A 26,405-nucleotide genomic window follows, 5' to 3' on the forward strand; every position below is an offset into this window, starting at 1 on the left:
TCACCCCTCCGGCCCCAGACCACGGCTCCTGCAGCTCCCGCTGTCCGGACCCGCAGGCTCCCCGGCACACGGCTGCCCAGGAAGGCCTGGATGACTTTGGGCACATTCCATGAAAAAATACTAGTCTAGCAGATTCAGGGACTGAGTGGTGTACCTTCTGGGGTCTTGTTAGACTCTGAGATTCCCCGATTCTCACTTGGTACAAATACTCTGAAAAAAAAACCAGTGTTTGGCCTTCGCTTCCTCAAAGAAAGGAAAAGAAAGAAACTATGAGAGAACACATTTTGAATCCACAGGAGCTGTTTGCTGAGTCTTGTCATTTGTCATCTGATTGAGCCTCTGATTATAAAACTTCACCTTGCGGCTGCCTCGGCTGCTCAGCGGAGAGCACGCATCTCTTCCCGCCTCCCAGGATGGGCTCTTTCAATCAGCCACAGAGAGGCGGGTGCAGGGAGCAGGGCACCCGAGCAGCTCCATCGGCACAGAAATCTTGGGGGGTCGGGTAATGAACCCAGCTGGGGCCCCCGCCAGAGGGCAGAGGCATAGCTCCTGGGACACCGGGGTGTCCTTCAGCTCTGCTGGCTTCTGCAGCGTTTGAATCATAATCGGAGATTATCCTGCAAGGTGGACCATAGAATCTTTTAAAGATTCTCAGGATGTTTTATTTTCTTTCACCAAGACACTCAGTTTCCCCAGCACCAAGTCAGCCTAATTTAGTTCCCCGATGGCACCATCTCCTCCTTGCTTCCTGGTTAGACAGTTTCCCTTTATCCCCGTAGGAGTAAGTCCCTATGGCCGCCACTGGGGAGAGGATAATTGTGCATATAGGATTTGCTCGTGAAAGTGCCCACGATCTAGCCAGGAGCTGCGTGGGTCCATCTGCGTGGAGCCCCGAGGCCAAGTGGGGGTTCAGCCTGCATTTTTGTCTGAGTGCAGATGGACGAAGCTTTCTGAAGCCTGGAGCAGCTCTCAGCTACCGGTGACACCGAGGTGACCCCCAGCCCCTGGTATTGTTGGAATTCCATCTGAAACAGATGCTGGAAAAATGCGAGCCCACAGGAGGACGCCTGTGAAGTTTTGTTAGGCTAAGTTTAAAAATCTTAGAAATCTGCCGGAGAGGGAAATTGGATGATTTTAAGGGATCGTTTATCTACTGTCACATCCCCAAGGGTGCCTGGCCCTCTCCCGAGTCCTTACTGTGCAGGGGAACTGGACTCACCTGGGTCTGTAACCGGCCTGGTCCCCTGCACCTGCCTCTCATGTTGGTCTCAGTGCTATGTTTGCTTTAGACTGGTTTTTCTCGGATTCTAAGAAATCAGGGTATGTTGAGTTACGCTGTGTTTTCTTTAAATAATAAGAACGTGCAGAGGGATGATCTTCCAAAGGGTCCCTTGTGAGTGTCTTCAACCTGAGAAATCTTTTCCCCCAGAAACAATGTTTCAGTGGCTGTCAGACTTCCCAGCTGGCTCGGCTTCCATTACATTTGTGAAAATTGGTATAAAGAGTAGTATTGTCACAATATTAGGGACTTGAACCTAATTATCACATAAAAGCGTTCCCTTGATTTTACCTCATGTTGTGGTTTGTTGAGGGGACAGCAGAATTAGGGGGTCGGAGGAAGTTGGTTGAACGCTCCCGAGGAGTCTCATGGGCACCTCTGCTTCTGTTAGATTCCTTCTCACACTCGAACTTTGCTTGGGCCTCGGTCCAGGTGAATTAATTAGCATCATTCCTGTGCCTTCTGAGTCATAGCCACCATCCTAGGGGCTCCTAAGAGGACAGTGAGAGGGAGAGCAAGTGGGAGACTCTTTGGTTTCCCTTGTTCTGTGAGGTCAGGAGCTGAAGAATCCAGAGCTAGAAGCACAAGTTGAGATAGTCTGACGTGGGAGGGTGTGGAGCCCTACCCGGGAAGGAAGGCCCCAAGCCAAGGCTCAGCTCAGTGCCAGGCATGAGGTTTCACCCCAGAAAAGCCTGCAGATGATGTGGGAGGTTTGCTGGGCCCAGGTAGTTCAAGCAGGAGCACGCTCCATCCGTCGTCAGAGGAGGCCTGGGCCAAACATACTTCAGTGCACTGGCTTCAAATTCCAAACGAGTATCAAGAAGCCTTAAGATAGGGGCGCCTGGGTGGCTCAGTGGTTGAGCATCTGCCTTTGGCTCAGGTCATGACCCCGGGGTCCTGAGATCGAATCCCAAGTCAGGTTCCCTGCAAGGCACCTACTTCTCCCTCTGCCTATATCTCTCGTGAATAAATACATAAAATCTTAAAAAAAAAAAAAAAAGCCGTAAGATGGCTTTGTTAAAGATGGATTACATTATATACGATTTATCTTTTGAATGCTATTGCTAAATTTACAAATGGAATTTCATTTTTAATCAATTAAAAATCCAGAGTGAAGAGCTGTAAATTAAAACGCTGTTATTTGTAAATATCAGAAGTTTTGGAATTCAATTACTATGCTATTTTTAGAAAAGGACATTTAGGTTTCCTTTCTTAAAACATTGCACGTTTAGCCCTGGCGTCTTCACTCAGGTAGAGAAGGTGCCTTGTGCATCATGGTGGCTGGTGTCGTATTTGTTGAACCGATGGCACATCTTCTGACACTCGGTAGCATCACACGGTGAAGATCTATACACACACACACACACACACACACACACGGAAATTGGTCGAACATACATGTCACGCATAAAATAGAGGAGAAAAGCCAAATTACCAAACTAAACATAAGTGATTTCCGTTTTAACAATGACAGGAGAAAATGAATGCTTAAAATACCTTAAGTTACCTGTGTGCCTCCTTTTTAAGAAAACACGAGACTTTGTCATTTATATTTATGAATGAATATTTGCCTCCTTTTTGCTCCTAGGGCATGCTGCTGAAGCGAAGCGGCAAATCGCTGAACAAGGAGTGGAAAAAGAAGTACGTGACCCTGTGCGACAACGGCGTGCTGACCTACCACCCAAGTTTACATGTGAGTGTGGACCCTTGGTGTGCGGGTGGCAGGCCTGCAGCTCAGCTCCCACGCTGCGTGTGTGGCGGGGGTGGGGGTCCTCCGGCCTCGGTCTCTGGTTGAAGTCGAAGGAGTCAAGGGTTTCCTGCTCCGCCACGAGATAAAGAGCACGCCCCTCGCCCTCGTCAGACCGTGTGTCTCTCCCTCCCCCTCCTTGACAGCCCATCTCTGGTTCTGACTCTGCAAGGAGTTACAAAAAAGGGGACGGATGAGGTAAAGTTCCAGTGAAAGTAGAAAGACAAGAGCAGATAAGCAAAAGAGAAAGAAAAGCGAGCACGTATCTGAAAATCCAGAACAAAGGGCACAATTAGATCAGAGCCCAGGACTCCGCTCTGAGCAGCTGAGCACGACAGTTAAGTTTAACACAGTTTGTGACTCAGTTTCTATTGTCAGATAAACACACGCCCATTTGTAAGGTAAGAGAAGCGTTTCTACACGTGTTAATAAAATGCGATGTATCGGTGACATACGGAAGACAGAATTAAAAAGCAGAATTAGTTTTATTTTGGGGGGAAATGCAGACATCCTACCCATTCGTGAGATTTCTTAGGAAGCCTTGATAAAATCTTTAGCTGGAGTATTAATCACAGTTCTCTAACAGCACATCCCATGAATCTTGCATATTTATTGGTCTCGATGTAGATAAATATGTAGTTTAGAATATATAGCGTTGGGGCGCCCAGGTGGCTCAGTCAGTGAAGCGTCTGCCTTCGGCTCAGGTCAGGGTCTCAGGGTCCTGGGATCAAGCCCCGCACTGGGCTCCCTGCTCCGCGGGGAGCCTGCTTCCCCCTCTTCCTCTGCCCTTCCACCTGCTTGTGGTGTGCGTGCTTGCTCTCTCGCTCGCTCTCTCTCGCTCTCCCTCTCTTTCTCTCTCAAATAAATAATCTTAACGAAAAGGGGGATATCTAGTGTTAGCTGCTCATCGGATTGTATCGAAATGGTAAGCTTTGAATTTAAAAATGTTTAAATACTTGAAAAATTACACAGTTAGTTATGGGTAAGAAGTCACACATAAGGAGATTGAAGGAAGTCGTTCCCACAATTCCCCCCTCCCCCCGGGGAACACGACGGCTAGCGTTTCGGGGTGTGCGCTCCAGGCCGCTCGCTGTGCGTCAGTGCTTTATCCTCCAGGACCACGCCGCGCCCCTGTGCACCGCCCGCGCCCCCTTCCCTGGACACTGACAGATCGCACGCGCCTTCCCCGTGTCAGCAGATAGGCCTGTGTGCCACCATTGCTAACGGTTACATCCCAGTCATGGACATTAGCGTGGATGTGCCCTAATCGGTTTAATAATGTCTCCAGAATGAACGTTTGGCAAATAAATTCTTCGATTTTTTTTTTTAATGTCTTAGGTAATTCATCAGTGTCCTAGTGTATTTATCGTTTTCTAGAATTACAGGTAACAAGTGGTATGCTTACTGTCTAATTTGCTTCCTGGGGTGAATATCCCTTCTTCTGCGTGTCCTGCAGCAGTGGCTTTAGCCTTCAGAACCATGTTAGGAGGCAGGTGTTTCATTAGGCCTCCCTGACTTTTTTTTTTTTTTATTTTATTTATTTATTCATGAGAGACAGAGAGAGAGAGAGAGAGAGAGAGGCAGAGACACAGGCAGAGGGAGAAGCAGGCTCCATGCAGGGAGCCAGATGTGGGACTCGATCCCGGGACTCCAGTATCACGCCCGGGCCAAAGGCAGGTGCTAAACCACCGAGCCACCCAGGGATCCCCCCCTGACTTGTGTCTGATGTTGACGGGAACGCCTCCCATGCCTTACCCCCAGGTAGACTTCTGAGATGGAAATCTTCACGGTACCAGGCGAATTCCTTTGTGTTTGGTTTAATTTGGCTGATTTGGGAATAGAGTCAGGTTGCTTCTCCAGGTGGCCTCCACAACAGAGACTTAATGCCAGTCCCAGGAGGCCTGCCTGTGACCGCTCCCACGCCACGTGCAGCCCCGTCAGCCTCCGCCGGAGCACCAGAGCAGGGCCGGGTCCTCACTGGGTTCTCTCCCCAGCGCCGCCCCGTCAGCTGCCCTCTCGCTGGCTCATGTCAGAGAGCACAGGTCTGATGATTGACCCGGTCACTCTGTGCTATTTAGAGAGAGAAGCGTAATCAAAATATTCTTGCTAGGACTCACTGACCAGACAAAGCAAGGTCTGACCGATGAGCCTTCCAAGCTACCTTACACTTGCCTGCTAAGCCCAGGCTTGATCAGAGGGACGTTTGCTTCTCCTTGCCAAGGGAAAAAGCTTGTGACAGCAGTATGTCCCAGAAAGTTCCTGTAGGAGGGATAATCCCTACTCCCTTCCCATTCCAACCCTTCAATTAATATAATCACAATCAATTATTTGAAAATTCTCCCACATGAGCTGCTTCTTGTGATGCCCCTCAACGCTCGCCTATTCCTTTACGTGGACACACATGTGTACACGTGCACGGGTGTTGTCAGAGCCCGGAAAAGCAGGGCTTTGCTATAATTATAGGACAAGCAAGAGCCAATATCATTTTAAAGTGCAATTCAGTTAATGCTTGTCTCCTGGGAACTGAAATTACAAGTGCAGGTACTCTCCTCCCTAAGGGAGTAGTGCAGTCTGGGGGTGGATTTTAATTACTGGAGCACGGAGAGATGGCATGGCCTTCCCCGTAATCCTCCTTTGACTCTATTTTCACAACCAAGCTTCGGATGGAAGTTTGGAGAGGAAGTGAGTTGCAGGTACGCGTCCTCTTCCGAGCTGTCCGAGAGCTCCAGCCCCCTAACCGCGGAGTTTGTCTGGCAGTCTTTGGCTCAGAATGGGAAGACACATGAAAGGGATGCCCGGGACTTTTTCTCGTGACACATTTGGGAGCATGCAGATGTGTTGCAAATTCAAGTCTTAAAATTCTCCGCCATGAAGACCGTCCCAATTGTGTTAGTCTAGGAACTTTTAAAAGGTGACCGAACCCAATGATACCAGTTACACTGATCGCGCAGCGACACCCCACTTCCTGGGAATCTCCGGGCTGTGTTATGGCTGGAAGCCTACGCAGGTACATTTGCTGTGAGGGGTTAAAGACGGGGGAAATCTGCCCGGGTTGGTGGCTTTGGGTTTCATAAGTGGGGAGTGTCACTCTGTTGTCATCTGCACGGATCCAAAATAGCGTAGCCCACAGCCCAGGTCTCTCCAGGGAGCAAAGGGAAAGAGTCTGGCTAAGTAATCTGATATCTGTAAATAGAGTTTTCTACAAAGATTAAGTGTTTTACCCAAAAGGAGCTTGGCATGCTTTTCTGAGGATGGGAGTCTGCTACGGTAATGCTTCCATATTGGGGTGAGCGGTGGGGGCTTGAGAGCCCTGGGCTAGAGGATGCACGAACCACGTACGATTCCAATAGGTACCGTGCAGGGCCACGCGGCAGCTCCTTGAAAACCAACATGCTGCCCTGCGGCTCTCTTCCCCAGCACAGACACGTATTCCTCGCGCACGTGCGTGCTGCTCACGGCCCGCCTCGGGCTGGACCCAGACTCCACCACCAGCCACCTTCAACATGGTGATCGTGGTGAACCCAAGGAGCTGGTGGGGTTCTTGCACCTGGGGCCGAGTGAGGGATCGAATCAGGTTCAGAGGGAAATAGGCCGGCACGGTGAGGGCGCTTCATCGTCTCGTACAAGGTTCAGCTTGCCTTGGAGTATCGGCCCCTAGCAGGGCATCACCTCCCCCCACAGGACTCGGTGTTCACTGGCCAAATTAGAGTCCCAGCCGAGCCCCCCAGCGCTCCTGGACAGACAGACAGACAGGCCAGGGCAGGAGTTTCCTGGGGCAGGTAGAGCGTGCACTGTCCCCGCAGGCTTCTCGCTTCCTAACTCGCCGGACGATGCCTTGGCTGCTGCAGGAGCTGGGCAGTGCCGATCTCCTCAGAGCTTTGCTTGGAAAAGATCCTGGAGCAGCAGCCGGCTCTGGCTTTAGCTCACTCTGGACACCGTGGAAGCAGGAGACTGACCATTTCCTAAATTTGCCACCAAAAAAAAAAAAAAAAAAAGTCTTGGAAGCTTAAATGTCTTCATTGAATGCGCCTAAAGAAGATCTCCCAGAAGAGGGGAGTTGCCATCCTTCAAGAACCTGGGACAGTCTCATTACACAGGTGTCTGTGGCCATGTTTATGGAAAAGGTCATCCTGCAGAGACGAACCCCAAGTTTCAATACCGAGCCAATGCTGTGATGTGAGAGCAAACACCCCCAGCCTCCTGACAGGACAGACCATCGGCATGAGGTCCCAGCTGCGGGCCGGGCCTGCGGCCTCCCAGCCGAGTGACGTGCACTTTGAAACTGTGGCTTTGGAAGCAGGCGTGAGCGGCACGGGGACCGGGCCCTGCAGCGCCCTGTGGGGTTGGCGTGAGGCCGGCCAGCTCGCCGTGTGCTCGGAGTGGGTCGGCTCCCGGGGAAGCTCCCCGAAGCTGTTCTCAGAGGACTGCCCGTCTCTCAGAGCTCAGACATGATTCTCCAGGCGGCAGGTCATCTGTCAGGGACCTCACTGGGTGGTGGCCCCGGAGTGTCACTTACTGCGGGTCCCATTCCTTCGGATTCCTCTTCTTTCCTTCCCATCCTTTCCCAGCCCCATCTTCTTCCAAGGCTTCATTCTTCCTGGTTTGGTGGCATCATCCCCAGAAGTGTCTGTTCATCGTGAGCCCCAAGTGCAGGCCTGGCACAGAGTAGTTAGGAGACCAGCCCCCCCCTTCAGAGGCTGTGACATACAGCTGGGCCTCGCCCGTCATCTGTTTAGGGCAGGTTTTCCCCACGTGACAGAGACACGTTCTGGAAGGAAGCCTTTCACCCCAGCCGTCCGTGTTTCCTGCTGTTGGAAACCTTGCACATTGTTCTCACGGAGGAGAGAACCTCGGTCTGTAAGCCGGGATGCCTGTGCGTGGCCCCATCGTAGGACGTGACGGTCTCTCTGGAAACCAGGAGGAAGTAGGAGAAAGGTGGACCAGCCTACCCCAGACCGAGGCGGCTTCCTGAACATTGATCGTGCTGGTACCTCCCACCCCAGGTTTGCTCACTGTGCATCCCGTCAAGCATTGCCAGGCCCCCTCTGTGGGGAGGACCAGGACATGGGGCATAGGAGGTGGAAGTGGTGGTGAGTCTCAGCCCTTGCGGTTCTCAGGACGGGGGGTGCCTCGGCCAGGCTCTGGGTGAGAGGACGCACACGTGTCACACCTTGGCCCTGTGCCCGAGCGTGGCAGCAGCTGCTGTGCACTGGGCCTGGGCCATCCCGCCTTCTACACACGAGCGGGAACTTGCCTGTGCTTCAGAGCACACGTCTGTGCTCTTCAGCGCTGCTGCCGGGCGGGCCTCTTACGGCGGACCCTGAGAAACGAGCTGGACGCTGTCCACTCGGGAAATCTGGGGAAAGAGTCCTTTGGGTGGGAAGTTTGACGACCGTGTGTTTGGAGGTCGCGCCAGAGGCATTACTGGCACCTCAGCAGACGAGCTGATGGAGTCCGTTGGGCCCTAAGGAGAAGCCCACCCCAGGGTTGGAGCTGCTGGGCAGGATCGTTGGGTCACACGGGAAGGTGAAGCCCGGGGCCCGGGACACACGGTTCACTTGATGCCTCTTTCTCCAGACGCTGTTTTAATTAAGTTAAACCCATAACCCCCAGTTTTGATCCCAGGTGGCAGGCTCGGCCAAAATAACGAAGCTGCTTTGGGTTTGTCACCGCTCAGGTGGGCTGGCCCAGTGGTCCGCCCAGGACACAGGCCCGTCAGTGCTAACGCCAGGGGAGGCCTGTGAAGAGCCTTGGAAGAGATCCTGGAGCAGCAGCAGGACAGCGTGGTCACCCTCCCTCCAGGGCTGGCCCACTTGGCTCCCCCCCCCCGACCCCCCCCCCCGCCCCCCGTCTCCACCTGGTGTTCTGCAAACACAGCCCTAAACCAGCAAGACTCGAGTATGCGAGGCCGACTTCTGAAGCCGCTCTGCAGCCTGGGTTTTTGCTTCTCTGAGGACCTTTATGTCTGTAAGATCTTTCAAAAGCCCTCCCTGCCTCACTTTCTTGGGGGGAGGTAGGTATGACTGTCTTGTTTATGACACTTCGCTGGATCACAGTCGGGATGGGCAAAGGGCAGCCTGTTCTGTGGACTTTTAAATCTGAGCCTCGGGGAGCACCTTGATAGAAAAATGGAGGGGATAATGAGAAAGAGCTCCGACCTGGGGGCTTCACAGTCCAGCATCGCCACCTATTCATCTTCCGTGTCGGGAGAGCACCGTCGAGGGCACGGCTGACAGGTGTGTGCGCCGGATTCCTGAGCGTGAGCTCCTGGCCACGCGGTCGGGCCAAGGACTTCAAGGGGCCCCGCCCAGGAAGGCTGACCTTCCTCCTGAGGATGTGGGCGGCCGGCAAGTCCCACCTGGCTGACGCGGGCGGGAAAACCTCCTCCTGGGATTTCGTTCCCATTCTGCATGTGGCCCCGGGTGGAAGGAGCCATGGTTCTGTCCTTTCTCCCTGACGTACAGAGCTGGACTTTCCTTCGCGCAGCATCCACCTCCCCAGGTGGCTCCAGGCCTCCCCAAGTGGCCGAGACGCCCCTGCCACACAGCGCCTCTGCTTCTCTGTGCTGTTGACGCTTGTTCGGTTATTGTGTTTTGTTTTGTTTTTTTCCACGTTGGTAGAGTCAAAGTTGGACTCTGAATTGTCACATCCGAATGCTGATTTCAGTAAATTTTCAGGTTCAGAATCAGACAGAAAATCCCCTTCATTACGGATGCAAGAATGACAAAAAGATCTGGGATGAATTCCTGAGTGGGTCTCTTTCTCAAAAGAAATAACACACGGGAAGAAAGGAAGATACTTAGGTAGTGAGAAGCACTGTGGCCTGTACCCACTAGCAGTCATCATTTAAAATACACACAACCCTTGGGCAGCCCAGGGGGCTCAGCAGTTTAGCGCCGCCTTCGGCCCAGGGCGTGATCCTGGAGACCCCGGGATCGAGTCCTGCGTCGGGCTCCCTGCATGGAGCCTGCTTCTCCCTCTGCCTGTGTCTCTGCCTCTCTTTGTCTCTCTCATAAATAAATAAATAAAATCTTTTAAAAAATAAAAATACAACCCTCGTGGAAAATAAGGGCATTTTACTTGACGATCCACTGCGAATCTGTGATCCGTCCCTTCAGCGAGCTTCGCACACCTGCTGAGGTGGACGTCATGGCTTGAGGTGGAGAACATGGAGTCCTCTTCCCAGAGAGAAACTGCATTGGTTCCCCCAAGACATTGCCGAAGTCACACTAGCTTGAGTCTAGATGACGGCGCAGGTAGATTTGAAGCCCAGATTTCTAGATGTAGAACCTTTGAGTCATGGAATGAGCCACAGCCCTGAGATCTTCCCCCCACCCCCCGCCCCAACTGGGAAGAACGATGTCACATGCGTGCTGTGTGACACGCTCTGCAGGAAGCGTAATGAATTTTGTGATGAACAGTTATTTGGTCTTGCTTCCCCTTCATAAGCCGCAGTGCTGCTGCCGGCTGCCCTCCTCTGGCCTGGGTGTCCTTTCCCAGCCTGGCTTCTTCTACGTCCACTCTGCTGCCCATCGTGCGGGCGGCCCTTCCTGGCCTCCCTCCACGAGAGGTCCTCCCTGGTTGCATGCAGGCCACCTGTTCTCCTGCTGCCTTCCAGTCTGTACGGCCCCGTCCAGCATAGTCCAGCAGAGGACAGGGACCGTGCCCTGATCCCACGTTGGCCTGGGGCTAGAGTGTGCTAGACACACAGGCCGCTACTTGTGTGTCACACGGACTCAAGTCCCACGACTTGTGCAGTGTCTTTGCCCCTCCGCTGCCTGGGCTGGGATCCTCACGGGTGACGGTCCTGGCTCTCCTTTGAAAACGCAGTGGAGAAAATGAACCGTGGTGCACGACTAGACCTCCCTGAGTGTAGATGAGCTTACGTCAGGTGGGGAGAACAGTGTTCTACAAAGGCCATAAAACCTTAAAACACTGCTGACGTCCTCATAGAATCCATGTGAACGCCGGTTAGGAAACTGGATCCTGAGGAGCAGAGATCTGGAACTCTGGCCACAAGTGAACCCCGCTCTTCTAGTCTGACCACCTGTTTAAGGAGAAGGGGAACGGGTTTGTAAGCAGTGGGAGTTTCTAGAGTGGCCGGCGCCAGCCCGGGGGAAACAGAAAACCCCCGGTTAGTTGTGATGGGGACTGACGGGGTGCGCCCTGGGGGTGGGGTCCGTGGGGCCTTGTTGAGGTTGGGGGAGAAGCTGTGCCCCGGGTCTGCCAGCGTTCTCTGCCTGCCGCAGCAGTAATCGCAGTAATCGCTGTCCAGTTATCCCAGCAGCGTGGGTCCGCGGGCACGCCTGGCCTTGCAGGCCCACGGTGGGAGCAGCCCCTCCACAGGCTCCGTGCAGGGATTTTGTTTGCTTCAGATTGCGCTTGACGCTCTGCCTCGTTCCAAGAGGGGCTTTCGGGCAGCTGGCAACAGGCAGTTGACACGAGTAAAGTAAGGACACGCACCTACGTCACGATAGAAGAACAGAGGCCTAGGTGCACACGCACAGAACTTCACCTAACTTGTCTTACGGCGGGAAGTCCCGTGAGGTGGATCTCCGCGGCCTCGGCACATCCTTACCTCCGCCCATCTTACAGCTCCTTCCTGCCTTCATCTCTGAGCTGTCCCATCGGCGTCCTAGGCCGATTGCTTCTGATGCGCCGTGGGAACCCGCACTCATTCGTGATTTCCGGCACCGCAGTGACCAGGTCGGGGTGTTGGTCCCCGCCTTCCGTCCTCCCCGGGAGCTCATCCCCAGGACCTCCGCAGTCCCACCGACGGAGGTGGATTCCCCAAAACCCCGCCTCTCCTGGGCTCGAGGCCGCACGTCTTCTCCGGCCTGCGGGTGCGGCGCCCTGCCCACCAGGTTTTCCAGAACTCGGCCGCTGTCCGCTGTGCAGAGAGGGGCAGCTCTCCCTGTGATCCTTTCACTTCGCCGTGTACTTTTCGTCATGTTAGTTACTTGCTGCCACTTGATTATTTTAAATGTGTCGATGATGGAGAGGCTCCCCGCTGTGCTGAGGAGGGGGGCCTTACGCCTCCGTGGGACCCCCAGGCCTCGCCTGCAGCCTCCCTGTGCACTGGCTCTGACCCCCCTTCCTCCCCCCACCTCTGGACTTTCCTTCCAGTGGCTTGCACCTGCCTTGTCCTCTGGCCTCCGGGCCCCAACATGTAGCTGTCCTCCCCTGTTCTCCTCGCCAGACTGACTTCTGCTCATCCTTCCGTGCAGTCTTGAGGGACACTCCTCAGCCAGGCCTGTTGGGGTGCACCTGCCCGTGTGCCTTCCCCTTGCTATGTCAGTCGTCTCTGTTCTCTCTGCTCATCCGGTGGCCTCCTTCTCCCAAGCCTGGGAGCCCTTGGCACAGAGACCCCTGGGGTCCTGTCAGCTGCATTTCCTCCACATCGGCGCTGTCTTGTCAAAGAGTGAGGCTCGATGGGCCACACACTCGGGCTGTCCTCACACCTACAGGCCTGCAGTTCCCGAAATCCTAAGCAGAGGAAGCCAGCTCCCGATGCTTTTAAGCCACGAAAATATGTCACAGTCCTATCCAGGCTCCACTTGAGAAAAGATGGAAAAAAGGTCTTCAAGGTGGGAAAGGAGCTCAAGGTTTTTGTTTTGTCTTTTTAATTGTGGTAAAATACATACAACATAAAAGTTAACCATCTTAACCGTTTCTGAGTGTGCAGTTCAGTGGTGTGAAGCGTATCCTCAGCATCGTGCCCCCAATCTCCAGAAACGGTCCATCCTGCAAAGCCGAGACTATCCCTATTAAACACTAAGCCCCATCCCCTTCCCCACAACCCCTGACAACCACCGTTCTACCTTCTGTCTCTGAATTTGCCTGCTCTGAGTTCCTCACTTGAGTGGAGTCATAGAGGATTTGTCTTTTTGTTACCGACTTATATCACTAAACATAATATCCTTGAGGTCGGGCCATCCATGTTAGAGCACAGTACAGGGTTTCCTCCCTTTTTAAGGCTGAACAATGATCTTTTCTGGGTCTGTACCACATTTTGTTTATCCATTCCTCTGCGGATGGGCATTTGGATCGCTTCCTCAATAATGCTGCTGTGTTGAACCTGGGTGTGCTGATGCCTCTTCCAAGCATCGGGTTTTATTGTCCAAACTACAACATGCGAGAAGCAGAGAGAAACGCTGAATTTCAGAGATGTCCAGTCTTAACCAGGGCCCACTGGGGAATTTTCTGGGCCCAGTCCTGAATAGAGAGAATGACGGAGGAACCCACCCGGCCCTGGTGCCCTGGGCTGCCCTGCCTCTGCTTCAGGGGACCTGGGAGCTGTTCCGGGCATTCACCCAGTCTCAGACATTGTGATGAATGATTTCTCCGCCTATCAACGCTGTCAGACCCATGGAAGGATCCCTCCAAGGTAGTATAAATATTTTCAGGGAATATCTACAACTTTGGTTAGAAAGAATGACTACCGAAAAACTCAGACCTTTTGTGCATACACAAAAAAAGTTAGATTCTTTATCAAAGACTTATTTCTGCCTAAGGAATTTCTTGTTTATTTTATAGAGCTCTCAGGGTTTGTAAAGTGTTTGGATTTTCAAATAAAACAGCCAAACGCCTGCTCACTGTGGTACAAGCTGTCTTCATGTCAATCACAGATTGTGCATAAGTAGGGCATGACCAGGCCAAGAAAAGTCTTCATATTTTGTTTAAAATATCAAACCACCAAATATCCCAGATCCTAACTTATTTTTTTCTACACTGAAAAAAAAAAAAACCTTCTGCCTTCTTTTCTAATTAAAAACAAATACTACACGTGTATATACGTGTTTCTGTAAATATGCAGATTTGACCGCATAGCTTGTGGGTTTGAGTCTCAAAAGCTTCTAGTGGAGTCGACGGGACATTGTCTCATCGGTACACAACACCCAGTCCATCTCGTTTTGTTGTCAATTTTTTGTCCTTTTTTTTAGTGTTCCTAACTGTAGCCAGAATTCTTGCAAAAAAGTAAATAAATTAAGACCATTGGTTTTCTCCCCTGACCTTAGTCCCTACTGAGAGCTCTCCGCGGGAGAGGATGGACGTGGGGGGTCGTGAGGAAATACCCTTTCGCTTCCACCAAGAAATTGAATTCCATTATTATATTTTATAAACATTTTCTTCTGTGGCTCATAACCCAATTGCTGGCTTGTTGCGAAGGTCTTGCAAGGAAGAAGGAGGTGGAGGTGGAGGCCCTGCCTCTTCTCAGGTGGGCCCGTGGCCCCAAATGGAAACCAATCAAGGTGCGATTTATGTTCATTAAGTGCTTGTCAAAACTGAAAAATTTTCTAATCAACAGCAATCTAGCGGCGGCCCCCTCGATGGCTGGGAGTGCCACCTCTGCTGCATCGGCTCTTTGCCTGTTACAACTCTAGGCGAAAATCCGCTGATGATTACATTAGGCTAAGCTGCGGAGTAAATGAACCATGTCTTATTTAGGTGCCACTAGCTTCAGTGTAGTCCTGCCCCGCAGGGCACTTGATAGCGTTTTATGGCTTTAAAATTAGTGTGGCTTCCCATTTGCTGCAGGGTGCTGCATGTTATGCCTTTGAACTCAATAAGCAAAGGGAAGGGGGCCTTTTGTTTTTCCCCCGTATTTTTCTCCCTTGCATTTTAGCAATTTTGTTTTGCATCTTTTCCAGACGGCATTTTGCAATAAAAATGTCTGACTACTGTGTACTTGCCTCCCCAACCAAAAAAAAAAAAAAAAAAAAAAGAAAAAAGAAGGATGGAAAGAGGAGAGGGAGAAAAATTAAAAGTAGAACATGTCACACGTTTTCAAGAGGACACGATTTCTTTTTTCCTGTGCTGGGAAGTGAAAAGTCGCTTTGCAGGTCACCCTTCATGGCTTATCCTGTCGGGTGGGAACATGTTTAGCTCAGGAAATGCCCACACAGAATCAGGGGGCAGAGATTCAGGATTTTCACTGGACAGCAGTAGAAAGAGCTGTCGTTTGTGGAGGGCTTTGGCTCCCTCGTACACAGTTCGCACATGATCTCCGAGCATCCTCAGATGGTCCCAGGAGGCGGGAACTGCTCATCTTCCTGGCTTTAAAGACGTGGAAACGGGGACCAAGCAGCAGGCCCCAAGCACACAGCTGCTGAATCCCAGAGGTAGGGTCCCGGGCAGGGTCCCCACGGCCGTAACTCTGGCCACAAGGAAGCGACTTTGTCCTCTGCAGACTTCCAAACGAAGGAAGGAAATCAGAACGTTAATTGACTGCTCTTTGTGAGAAATGAATCTGATCAAAGCACCGCAAGCCACCTCGGCTGCTGTAACATCAGGGAAACAGAGTAAGTCCTATAAAAGCAAGGCAGCAGAAGAAACTAGACAGGTGTGACGGCGCGTCCTCCAGCATTGTGGTCGGTGACCATGGATGTGGGAGATTGCTGTCCTGCACGGGGTCAAATGGTGGAAGGCCAGGGATGACGATCAGTAGTGCCTCCACCACCCCCCACCCCCCAGGACAGACTGTGTGCTCTTCTGTCTTAAAATCCGCTTCTTTAAGAGCTCTGTTCTAGCAGATTCATCCCAAGAAGTCTGGAGTTTTAAAGAGCTTCAGATCTAATATCACTATGACGAGCGTTCCTGTCTCGCTCAGAACTTCCCAGATCCGGCTGCTGGTCCAGTTGTTTCAAGCTGTAATTATTTATTAAAGTACTCACATAGCCGAGGCGCGGGGCCGGCCCCTCGGAGTTCAGCGCGGTGAAATCTCACTCAGGCTTGCCCTCGGGAGAGGCCTTCGGTGACCGCGAGGACAGGAAGCCATTTTCATCCCCGACGCATTCATTTCGTGCGGGCTGGGTTTGGGCACGCATGGGTTACAACTGGGTAATATTCAATTTAACCGAAAATGAGGAAAATCTTTCTTGCAGTGTAAAGCTCAATATACTAGGTCAGTCAAGACCGAGACAATCGGGAAGCAAAAAGTATATTCATAATTCAATTTGGAGTTTTCTGCTGTTTTGATTTATATTATAATAACCTATTCCCCAGGGCTGACGTTGGACTTCAGCCCTCACGTGGTGGGTGCTCCGCCGCCGCAGAGGTCGGCCGTGACCGCGTGTCGGAGCCCTCCACGGTGCGTGACGCGCGTCACCCCAATGCCCCCCTCCCCGTGATCCTTGCCCAGCCCGCCGCCCTGCCAGGCCTCACGTGGTCACCGGGCCCTGTAATGTCTCTGGTCACCGAGGAACCACCTGTCATAACTGTTGGGTTTGCTGTTGCATTTGTCACGGCCACCAGTAGACGTCCACCTTGCTGGGTTACCTTCTTCCTGCAGTGGCCGCACGTCACGTTGAGCGTTGGTTGAGCGGTCTTTACAAAGGCGACTCCGAAAGCGAAACCCTGGAATTCTGTTGGCTGTCTGGGGAAACAAAAATCATTTCTCCTAGGGTTTTCTACTTTGAAGCTGCCTCCTACCTCGCTATTGTGACTGGTCCTTTGGAGAGAAGGAGAGATTGTCTTCTTTTGAGTTATGTGATCTGAAAGGACATGGCCAGAAGATTCTCCTAGTTTTACGATATTTTCATAGTATTTTTAGGGTGTCGGTTTCCTCTGTGCCTGGCACTGCAGATGAGCCTATTGTTTATTATTCAGAAATGTTCGACTCGAACAGTTGCTTAGTCTCTTTGAATGGACGGTATTATGTGTTCTTTATAGATTAGTTTCCTTTGAAAATAGTATTAAATGGAGTTGGGAATAGCAGTGCATCTAACAATGGCTTCTCTTACATACTTTTTTTTCCCCCTGAGCCCAGAAGTAAGGATTTTTTAAAAATAGAACTTATACAAACTACTGTCCCTCTTTGAACCTGGACATTCATGAAATATAGTGAAAATCAGGAGAATGAGTCAAACCTTTCCTCCAGGAAAAGACAAACAAATCTGAAGGGCATCTCTACTCTCTCTGCATAGACCAGGCCCTTGCTGCCTTCCCCCAGCTGCATGTGTAAAGTCCACGTGCACTCGTAGCCCCTGGCCATTTTGTGAACATTCAACTGGACAAGTGGTTCTTGAGCCTTTTGGCCTTAGGACTCCTTTACCTTCTAAAAATTACCGAGGAATCCAAAGGGTTTTTGTTTCCATGGGTTATATCTTTTTTTTTTTTCTTCTTAAGTTTTTTTTTTTTTTTTTTAAGTAATCTTTATACCCAACATAGGGCTCAAACTCCCAACCACGAGATTCAGAGTCGCACACTCCTCCAACTGAGCCAGCCAGTCACCCCATCTGTGGGTTTTATCTAATTGATACCATGTTAGAAATCAAAACTAAGAAAAATCATATAATTTATTTAAAAGCGTGATAAACCACCCTTAGGGAATATTATTACATAAATAACATTTTTAGGAAAAATGCATTTTGCACAACGAAAGGAAATGTTGAGAAGAGTAGGATTGTGTTAACTGTTTCTCCAAAGCTCATTGATATCTGGCTAATAAAAGAGAGCCGGATTGTCATACCTGCCATCTGCCTTCATTCTGCTGCAATACATTGTTTTTATTAAAGAGAACCTCACCTTATATAGGTATTTAGCTTGAAGAGGGAGGAGTATTTTAAGAGCCATTAGATTTACTGTGGATGTTGTTTTAGGACGCTACATCAAGACGCAACACGTGACAGTTTATTATAAATTAAAAATGCAGCATGGAACCTGAAACAGTATCACTAAATATTTCCTTCTCTGCTCAGTGAAAATCCATTGAACCATCTTGCAGGTTAAATGACCTTTCATCCTTCCATGTGACACCACACATAGCTCATTTCAAAAATACTGCTTAGGGACCCCAAGGTGGCTCATTCAGTTAAGTGTCCGACTCTTGATTTCAACTCGTCTTGATTTCAGGGTCCTGAGATCCAGAGCCCTGCATTGGGCTCTGCACTCAGCAAGGAGTCTGCTTGAGATTCTCTCTTTCTCCCTACCCCCTGCCCCTCTTCGTTTGTGTGTACATGTGTGCGCTCTCTCTCTCTCTCTCATAAGTAAATAATTGAAAAATATTGTTTAACAGAGGCATGCTGCATTTCAAATGGTGACACTTTTCATCATAGAATATCCAGAAGCTACTTTCATTTATATCACTGCCCATCTTGTCAGGAAAGAGCATCAGTATTTGGAAAGTGTCAGGCTCATGGGGAGAGATACAAGTTGCCAAGATTCTCATCCTCACTGGAAGCTCAAATTATACGCTAGCTACAGATACTGTCCACTGTTCTTCCTGCAGTGCTCACTTTGTTCATTTTCAAGAAAATACCAGCCGAAGGCCCAAGACTGAATAATCATAGTTAATGTCTGACATAGTCATTCTTTTGAGTAAAAATGTGTCCTGACAAAAATGTGGCTAGTTCAGCTTGCAACTCAAACAATCACAGAAGTATGTTTCAGCAGGACAGACAGCTTCTGAGTGTGGCACTGATACCCACATGTGCTTGTCATGTCATTACTTAGAAAATTTAAAAGATGCATATGTACTCAGGGTTGAAATGGTTAAGAATCAGTAGTTGCCTTTTTTTTTTTTTTTTCATTTATTTACTTATTTGAGAGAGAGTGCGCAAGCTGGGGGCAGGAAGAGGCAGAGGGAGAAGCAGGCTCCACGCTGAGCAGGGAGACTGATGCGGGACTCGATCCAAGGACCCTGAGATCATGACCTGAGCTGGAGGCAGACTTTTCATCAACCCAGCAACCCAGGCACCCAAGAACATTCCTCAGTGAAATTCCTTTTTTTTTTTTTTTTTTTTTTTAAATTTAGAAAGCATGGCAGTAGATAATGACAGTTAGGGGCTGGTACCATTGGGTTCCACTCCTGAGTTCGTGCTCTGGCCAGCAGCTTTCGTCACCATAAAAACAAATTTCAACACTGAAGGAGGCAGACAGTATCTTGGGATGTGTTGAAAATAGCCCCGAAGCCGTGAACCCCTGGATAGGGCATCGGGGACCCTATTGAGAACTACCAAGCAGGTCATGCAAAGAGGAAAAATCTGAAATACTGGCCACGGCAAGTATCAGCTTGTCCTGACGATGATCTAACCTAGACAAAATACATTTATGTGTTAATATAGTAAATTTCGAAGCATTTATGTACAATTAGAAGCCAGAACTTACTGGGAAACCCTAATTGGAACAAAAACCTGTGATTTTCCCCCCCGCATCATTTAATTATGAAAACGAGTCTCCATACTTTTTAAAAAGTATGGGTAAAATCGGAGCAGCGTTGATTGCATTATCTGTACTTGAAGAGAGTAGAGTCTCAAAGCCGCGTGTCTTATTCAGATGCTCTCATTCTGAGATGCCAGTCATACCGCTTCTGCATTTGGGGTTGGCTTTAAGATCTTGTTAACTGCTTTCGGTACCCCCGTGAACACATCAAGCAGACCCATCTTTCAGCAGACAGCCAAAGGTAATGTCGGGATGGGAGGCAGTGAGAATCAATATAGTAAGAGTATTTTTAGGGACTATTGATGGATTGCTGTATTTTGAGCTTAAGTCCAAGCGCCAGATGCCCCAGAGCTGACTAAGATGAACTCACCATTTACTGAGAACCACATAGGCCATCACGCACGTAGAGGGCTCTGAGACGGCCAAGACAGGACTACACACCTTTCCCTCTGCACTTTTGGGGAGCGCTCTTGGGCTGCGTTAGTAGCCTCCTGTGGCATCCGGGTGAGGGCTTCCTTACTCTCCCCGCGGAGCCTGGCGCCAGCCAGTTGATGACCTCCAGGTCCTGGTCACGCGTAACCGGGAGATTCGAGGACAGGATTGTGCAGCCGCAAATCAATTAATTCTCGGTATCGGGAGAGATCCCATACACCGCGGCACTAATGACTCCACGGCCCTCTCTGAAGGCAGCCCCCCAGAAGGTGGGAGCCGCTTTAAGCCGTGCTTCTGTCAGCAAGCTGGAAGCTGTGGGTCTCTGACACGGCTCTCAATTGCTAGCAGGTTTCTCTCATTGCACCTCATTTGCATCTGGGACGTCAATTAGCATGTTTGTTGAGGCTAATTGAATGAAACTCAATCATAGCTCTTAATTGCTTGACTATGTGAAAAGAAATCACATTAATGCAGCTAATTAAGTGTACGGCAATAGATGCAACATAATTAGGAGCGAGAGGTAAAAAACAAGGGATGGCAAAGGTGCAAGAATGGGGTTGCAGGGGGACGCGGCGCACGGTTACCAAGCTATCCGCACGTTCAGCAACGGGTCCCTTTGCTCCAGCGCCTGCTTGGAAAAAATAATCCGCACGGCGAGCCTGGACAACTTGAGAAGAAAAATGCAAATAGGTTTGCAATTACTACTTTTTCAAGCTGTTGAGGGGCAGGAGATGGCACCTCTGGGGGGCCTGGCTCTTGAGTGGGCCCCAGGGACTTGTTAAGTGCTGTTTAAAAGTACTTGGCTTTGAATTACCCTCATGCCTTGTTAAAGGGTTTTTTTCCCCTTTTATCATCGATCAGCATTTTCTACAAGGAACACGAGAAGGGTAGTATCTGCACCATTTGCATATCAAAATCAAGCTTGCTGTCTTAACTGCACCCAGCGAGGTCCGGGGTCCCTACCTCAGACCTCGTAGGGCTGCACGTCCCACTTCAGAGGAGGCGTCATTGGTTAGTGGTCCTAGCTTTAATTCCTCAAGTGCCAAGCTGGGGTGAGATGAAAGGTTGGGTTCTTTCAAAAACAGGAAACTCAGTGTCGTTTCCCTCTGGGGAGAAACTCGAAGCCGCATGTTCGCGCATGTTTGCATTCCACCTGTTTCTGAAGCATCACGTTGAAGGGCTTTTATGGATTAGGAAATGCATTTTGTAAGGACTGCAAGAATCTTAGGGACTTGCACTACAAGAATCACCGAGTTTATATATCCTGGTTCTTTTTTTTAGATCTAGTTCCTCTGAAGTGTCGGCGCCCAACTCAAGCGAGAAAACAGATTCCCTGGCCCATGCTGAGCCAGAGATAAATGTGTTCCCTTGCCGCGTTCAAATCCAAAGAGCAGACACTTGGTACATTTCTATAATAATTTTAAATAAAATATCCTGGTTATTGTATGTTAAAACATGCCTATTAAAAGATCCCACGCTGGGGCTTAGTCACTATCTGATTAGCCTCATTTTAGAGCCCATAAGCAATAAATGCTCAATTACACTCCTGTTATTGTATTTTAATTTGTTAAGAATTGGCATTAAAGAAGAAAGTTATAGCAAGTTGATATTTTTGAAAGAGTAACTATGCGAGCATGAATTCATTACGAACAAGCCTTAACTTTGATGTCGGAGCTTAGCTTGGCCTGTGTTTGGTGGGTATTAATGGAAGTAAATTCAAGATGTTTAAAAACAACCTTTTTTGTGTTTATTTTAAGTGACCTTGACCCTCAGCCCTCCACTGACCAAGGATCCCTTCCTTTGTCCTTTTTGCTTCTCGTTCACCATCCTCCACACCCCCGAGCTCAGTCATGAGGTTCCCTGTTTCTTTTCCAGTCCGTCTTAGCCTTCAACCTAATCTAATGGTAACAACTTGCTGTGTCTTTCAGCCACGTCCTTTCAAACCCATAGTTCTTTCACAGTTGATTGTATTTTGAGGAGTTTCCCAAGCATCTTGACTGTGGAGGCTTGGGTCTGTTGAGATGGCTGAGGCGAAGTCCAGCCAGCCTGTCCTGCAGGATCAGGGTGCATCGGGGCCTCCGCTCCCGGCTGCGGCGGCTGACAGCAGAGTCGTGGAGGCCACTCTGTCCTCTGGATGGTGTAGCCACTGCTGACAGAGGCCCAGCCTCCCCACCCCCAGTGAAGAGCTGGTCTGTATCTGCCCCACTTTGGTGCAGCTCCGGCTCCTTTCTCCGGTGGTCTTCAGTCTCACATTCCTCCTGGCTCCAGCCCCGTGTGGCCTTTTGAGCATTTGTTCTCTGCTAAGAATTGACCATTTGAGTTCTATCCTTAGGAAGTCACTAGAGACCCTGTAGCATCTTCTCCTCCTGGGCTGGTGCTTTTTAAACCTTCTCGAGTTGCACGTTTCTCCGTCAGAACGTGTCTCCCAGCGTGGCCATGCCCTCGCATTCTGGTTCCTCTTCCAGCCCTTCCTCCTCTGCTGAGAATTCCTGCATCCTCTTTCCTGGTCCGGGTTGGCTCCCGTATGGCCCTCCACCTGGCACGTGCTTATGTTGCGGGGTGAGGTCTCTGCTTTCGACTCAGGGCTGGCCCTCCCTGCTGCAGACGGCGGAGAGAAGACACCTCTTCTTGCACTCTCTGTGCTGAGGCCCCGCATTTGGGTTCCTTTCCTGGGTTGGAATCTTGTGCTTCTGCTTCCTTTTCTGTGTGATTGGCTTCTGTCAGCGGTCGTCCTGCTGTTTGATGAGCCCACAGTTGCTTCTCAACCCCACCAACCAGTTAGAATGTGAACATCATCCCTCAATTAAACCATCTATGGCCTGCTTCCCAGAAGCCACTGGGATCCTCGTCTCAGCCTCCCCGCCACTGTCTGCCCCCCCGCCCTCGGGCTTCCATGACACGCTCTGGCAGACATTCCTCATCTCACAGACTGGCTGGGGCCTCTGTCCCTCACACTCTGCTTCTAGAACTTATCTGGTTCTCTCTGCATCGCTGGACTGTTGGCTAGCAGTCACCAGCAAACACCTCCCTTTTCCAACCTCCCCGGGTCCCTTGCAGCTCACACGCTGGTTCGTTTGGCAGCTCTAGAATTACGTGGCCTAAGAACTAAGTGGCTTATGCTCACTACACATTTATCGGCTTTTCCCTTCTATGTTGTAAAAGGAATCTGTCAAGGTTCTGCTGAGGAAGGACTATGTTTATTCCATTTCACATTTACTCTTAAAACACCGAAGACGCTATTTATCCAAGAGTTTGAGAATACGTCCTTTCTTGATGTGCGAGGTTGATTTCATGTCTGTGAAGACAGGGGACACTTTGCCCAGAAATTGCATTTGGAGGCCTGGTAATTCCTAATTCAGCAGTAGGCCCCTCCCCCTGGCTTCTGTTCTCCCGCTCAGCATCCAACTCTTAGATGAAATTTTATTCCACATGGAAACGTCAGGTGACCTCCACACAGACCATCACTGTCAGCCTAGGCTGCGGTTCCCTGTGGTTCCCTGTCACCTGCTAGTCATTCACCGCCGAACGAGGAGAACAGCAAGACACTTTTTCCGGGTTTAGTAAACCACTCAGAGAAACACGATGCTTGAGAACCAAGCACTCCAAGTCTTCTTTTTCAGCATCCAGCTACTACACATCCTTCCATGAGCTCCGTGGTTGCTCAATACCACACCGCCAACTCCTTGGGCACTTCCTGATCCTTAGTGAAATGCTTGACCTTATAGTTAGTTTCCACCTGAGCTCCCACCAGACAGCTTCATTCTCCTCTAGGTGCCTGGTGATGTTGCCGTCTGCTGAGACAGAGCAGTTGTTACAAAACGGTTTCCTACTGCCTGGAATTTTACCTGAAACTTGGAGGAAGAGCCTGGGGTCCTAGTGTGCTATGTAATAAGCAGCAGTTTAAAAAATACGATTTCATACGGACACTTATTTTCTCCAGCTGGTTTCTCATCCCCCCCGATGGAAGCATTCTCTGCGTCTCCTTGCATTTCCAGGGTCTGGGTTAGTTCAGGACACGGAGGCTGTGGTTTCAGCGTAATGATGATGCCACCATACTAGACAGATCAAAACCTCGTTATTTTTAAAGTGCTCGCCACAGTGGAAAGGTCATAGGATTACAACTCGTGGCGTCTGATAGAACCTTGTGTCCTAGATTGTATGAGGTCTCCTTTTTAATCTCTCTTGGATGTTTAACATTTTGAACAGGACTACATGCAGAATGTTCATGGTAAAGAGATTGATCTTCTGAGAACCACTGTGAAAGTCCCAGGGAAGAGGCCACCCCGAGCCACGTCAGCCTGCGCGCCCATCTCCAGCCCTAAAACCAACGGCCTGTCCAAGGACATGAGCAGTTTACACATCTCACCAAATTCAGGTAAGCTCACGGCAGACGCGCGCAAGAATCCAGTGTGACAGCAGCGGTAGATGCCGCTGGTCACGGCAGGACAGTGCGGAGCCTTGGAGGTGAAGTGAGGTTTGAGCCATTAACATTGTACGTTCAGGTTTAGAAATGGTGTCTCTTCTGTGGGTGGTCATTTCCCCTACGCCTGTGGTTCCGTGACCACCAGCCAGCACGTGGCGCCATTTTGAGTCACGATTGCACAAACCAGACCATGAGGTCTTCCCAGAGGTGTGTAGTCGGAAGGAAGGAGAGTCTGACATGTGATTGAGGATTTAAGAGCCTTCTAAAACTACGTAAATGAATTGTAAAGTGTCAAGGATTAACACGTATTTGTAGTGACCAAGTGTTTAAAACCGGAAGAGCTATTTGGAGCAAGATTTAAACGAAACCAGTGGACTTAAACTTTAAATTCTCTTGGTTTTATGTTGTACACGACTTTAATTTTCTTTACTCTGTTTTGAAAAGAGAATTTGCTCTTTAATTCAGGAATTCAGGATCAGAGAAAATGCTTTCTCAAACCTAGATGTGTTTTGAAATCCCTGGCATTTGTGTGCAATTGCAGGCCACTCAAAATGTCACGGTTCATTTTTGTGAAGGAGTCTTTGCAGATGGTTGCCCTCTGGCTTTGACCGTCCAGTGATTACTTATCAGAGAACAGGCCTGAGTCCCCCTTCTAACACCCTTCAACACACGGATTTGTTATCTCCAGCAGAAAGTCCCTTTCTTCTCTCTGACCTACATCCAGTCTTCACAAAATAAATTACTGTCCTGTGGTACCTTCTGGCATAGGTCTTTGCTTCTTAAACATGCTGCATTTTTCCCTTCTGAGATGTCAGGTGCTTTTAAAGGGGGATGGATGGTGCTGACCCCACAGTCCTGTGGCATACGCGGCACTGGTTGGTGAAAGCAGGGTAGTAGAAAGGGGCCAGAACTGGGGTCCGTTGGGGTCTACTTCATGATTCCAAGTGGCGTTGAACAACCAACTTAGCCAAGCTTTACTGCCATATTAGGTGCATCTTGCCTGGCCTGCGTATGTGACAGAGATGTGATGACAGGTAAGATAACACATAAAAAAGTTTTCGGAAACTCATAAAGTACGATGCAAACATGAGCTGTTGTTAGAAATCAAAAGAAGACTGGGCTTTCTGCTACAGGAGCTATCAGTTCATTCCTGAATGGTGATAAGGTCTCTTAGGACCTGCTGACCTTCCTTCTAAGGCATACATGAAATCTCCCTTTTCAGGATGGTGTGCTAACTCTGGGGTAAGAGAGCAAAGGAGTGTCCAAGGCCCGGGGGCGGGGACGGGAGGGGGGGTGGTTAGGGGTGAAGTTCTGTATTGAATGAAAAGCTAATGTCTTCATTACTTTGTATTTATTAATTTATTCAAGAAGTATCTATTGAGCACCTGTTCTGTGCCAGGAGCTGTGTATGCTGTGGAATGGAGTCCCTCATCTCCAGAACCTACACACAAGGGAGACACCTTAAAACTAACTTATTTTCCACTTTCCCTTCTAACCCACCATGTCAAATCCATCCATTTATTTATTTATTCAAGTCAACAAACATTTGTGGCATTTCTGATGTATGCCAGGCATGGTCCTGGGCTCTGGGGACACAGAAGATGAAGACATCATCTCTACTCTCGAGAATCTCACCCTCTGGTGGGGAGGAAAGACAGCAGACAAGTAAATGCAGTGCCCTACAGCAGGCTACGGTAGGGGAGTGCACAGGGGGCCTGAAGGCCCAGGGGCCGGGCCACGTGTCCGCTCTACCCTCGGAGGTAGGGCAGGCTCAGGGCTTGGGCAGTGCCTGTGCTGGGTGTAAAAAAGGACGGGAATTTGCCCTGTACTAGGATGAGGGAAGAAGCGCCTCAGGGATATGAGGAAGTTTTGGACATGTTATGTTTGCTGTTTGGGTTTTTTAATCTTGGCTGCTGAGCTGCTCCTTGTTTTCCTAAGGAAAATGTAATGTTTGGTAAACAGAAAATAGAAAATGCTGTGTAACCTCATCCTGTGCATGGGACAGCTCATGTCCTGGGCCTCGGCTTAAGGAGAAGGAGTGTCTCAGCACCCACTACTTTCTCTTTAATGCCCTTGCATTGGGGGGATGGGAGAGTTGGGGCCGTGCCGGGATCCCATTCCATGCTCACACAGCTCATGACAATACATTCTTCCAACCATCAGCCAAGTTAATTCCTCTTAACGGGAGCCTGCTTGATTTTCCCCCTTTAAGGTCACAAGTAGGGACGTGGAAGTGGGGGTATGACGTCCTCAGGAGCACAGTGCCAGGGACATGGCACCCTTGTCTCAGCGTGCAGGTGACGTCAGGGGTGGGTGGCCGCCCATTCCCTTGTCCGTGGGTGCCCTCTCACGGGAAGAGTTCC

General features: G+C 50.0%; 1 protein-coding gene across 10 annotated transcripts in view; it reads left to right on the forward strand.

Moving 5' to 3' along the window:
* The window catches only part of AGAP1 (ArfGAP with GTPase domain, ankyrin repeat and PH domain 1), a 529,933-nt gene that overhangs the window by 321,682 nt on the left and 181,846 nt on the right, over positions 1-26,405 (forward strand). For 9 of the 10 annotated variants that reach the window (XR_012016792.1, XM_072796783.1, XM_072796785.1 and 6 more), the window contains 2 exons: positions 2,868-2,972; positions 23,826-23,994. Coding sequence is in view for 9 of the 10 variants with exons in the window: in XM_072796783.1 (XP_072652884.1) it covers positions 2,868-2,972; positions 23,826-23,994 (274 nt within the window). In the remaining variant the exon portion in view is untranslated. Of the gene's footprint in view, positions 1-2,867; positions 2,973-20,900; positions 21,011-23,825; positions 23,995-26,405 lie in introns of those variants that run through there. The other variant, XM_072796790.1, reaches the window with a different exon arrangement.

This window comes from Canis lupus, chromosome 24 (genome assembly GCF_048164855.1).
Source record: "Canis lupus baileyi chromosome 24, mCanLup2.hap1, whole genome shotgun sequence".
Lineage (NCBI taxonomy): Eukaryota > Metazoa > Chordata > Mammalia > Carnivora > Canidae > Canis > Canis lupus.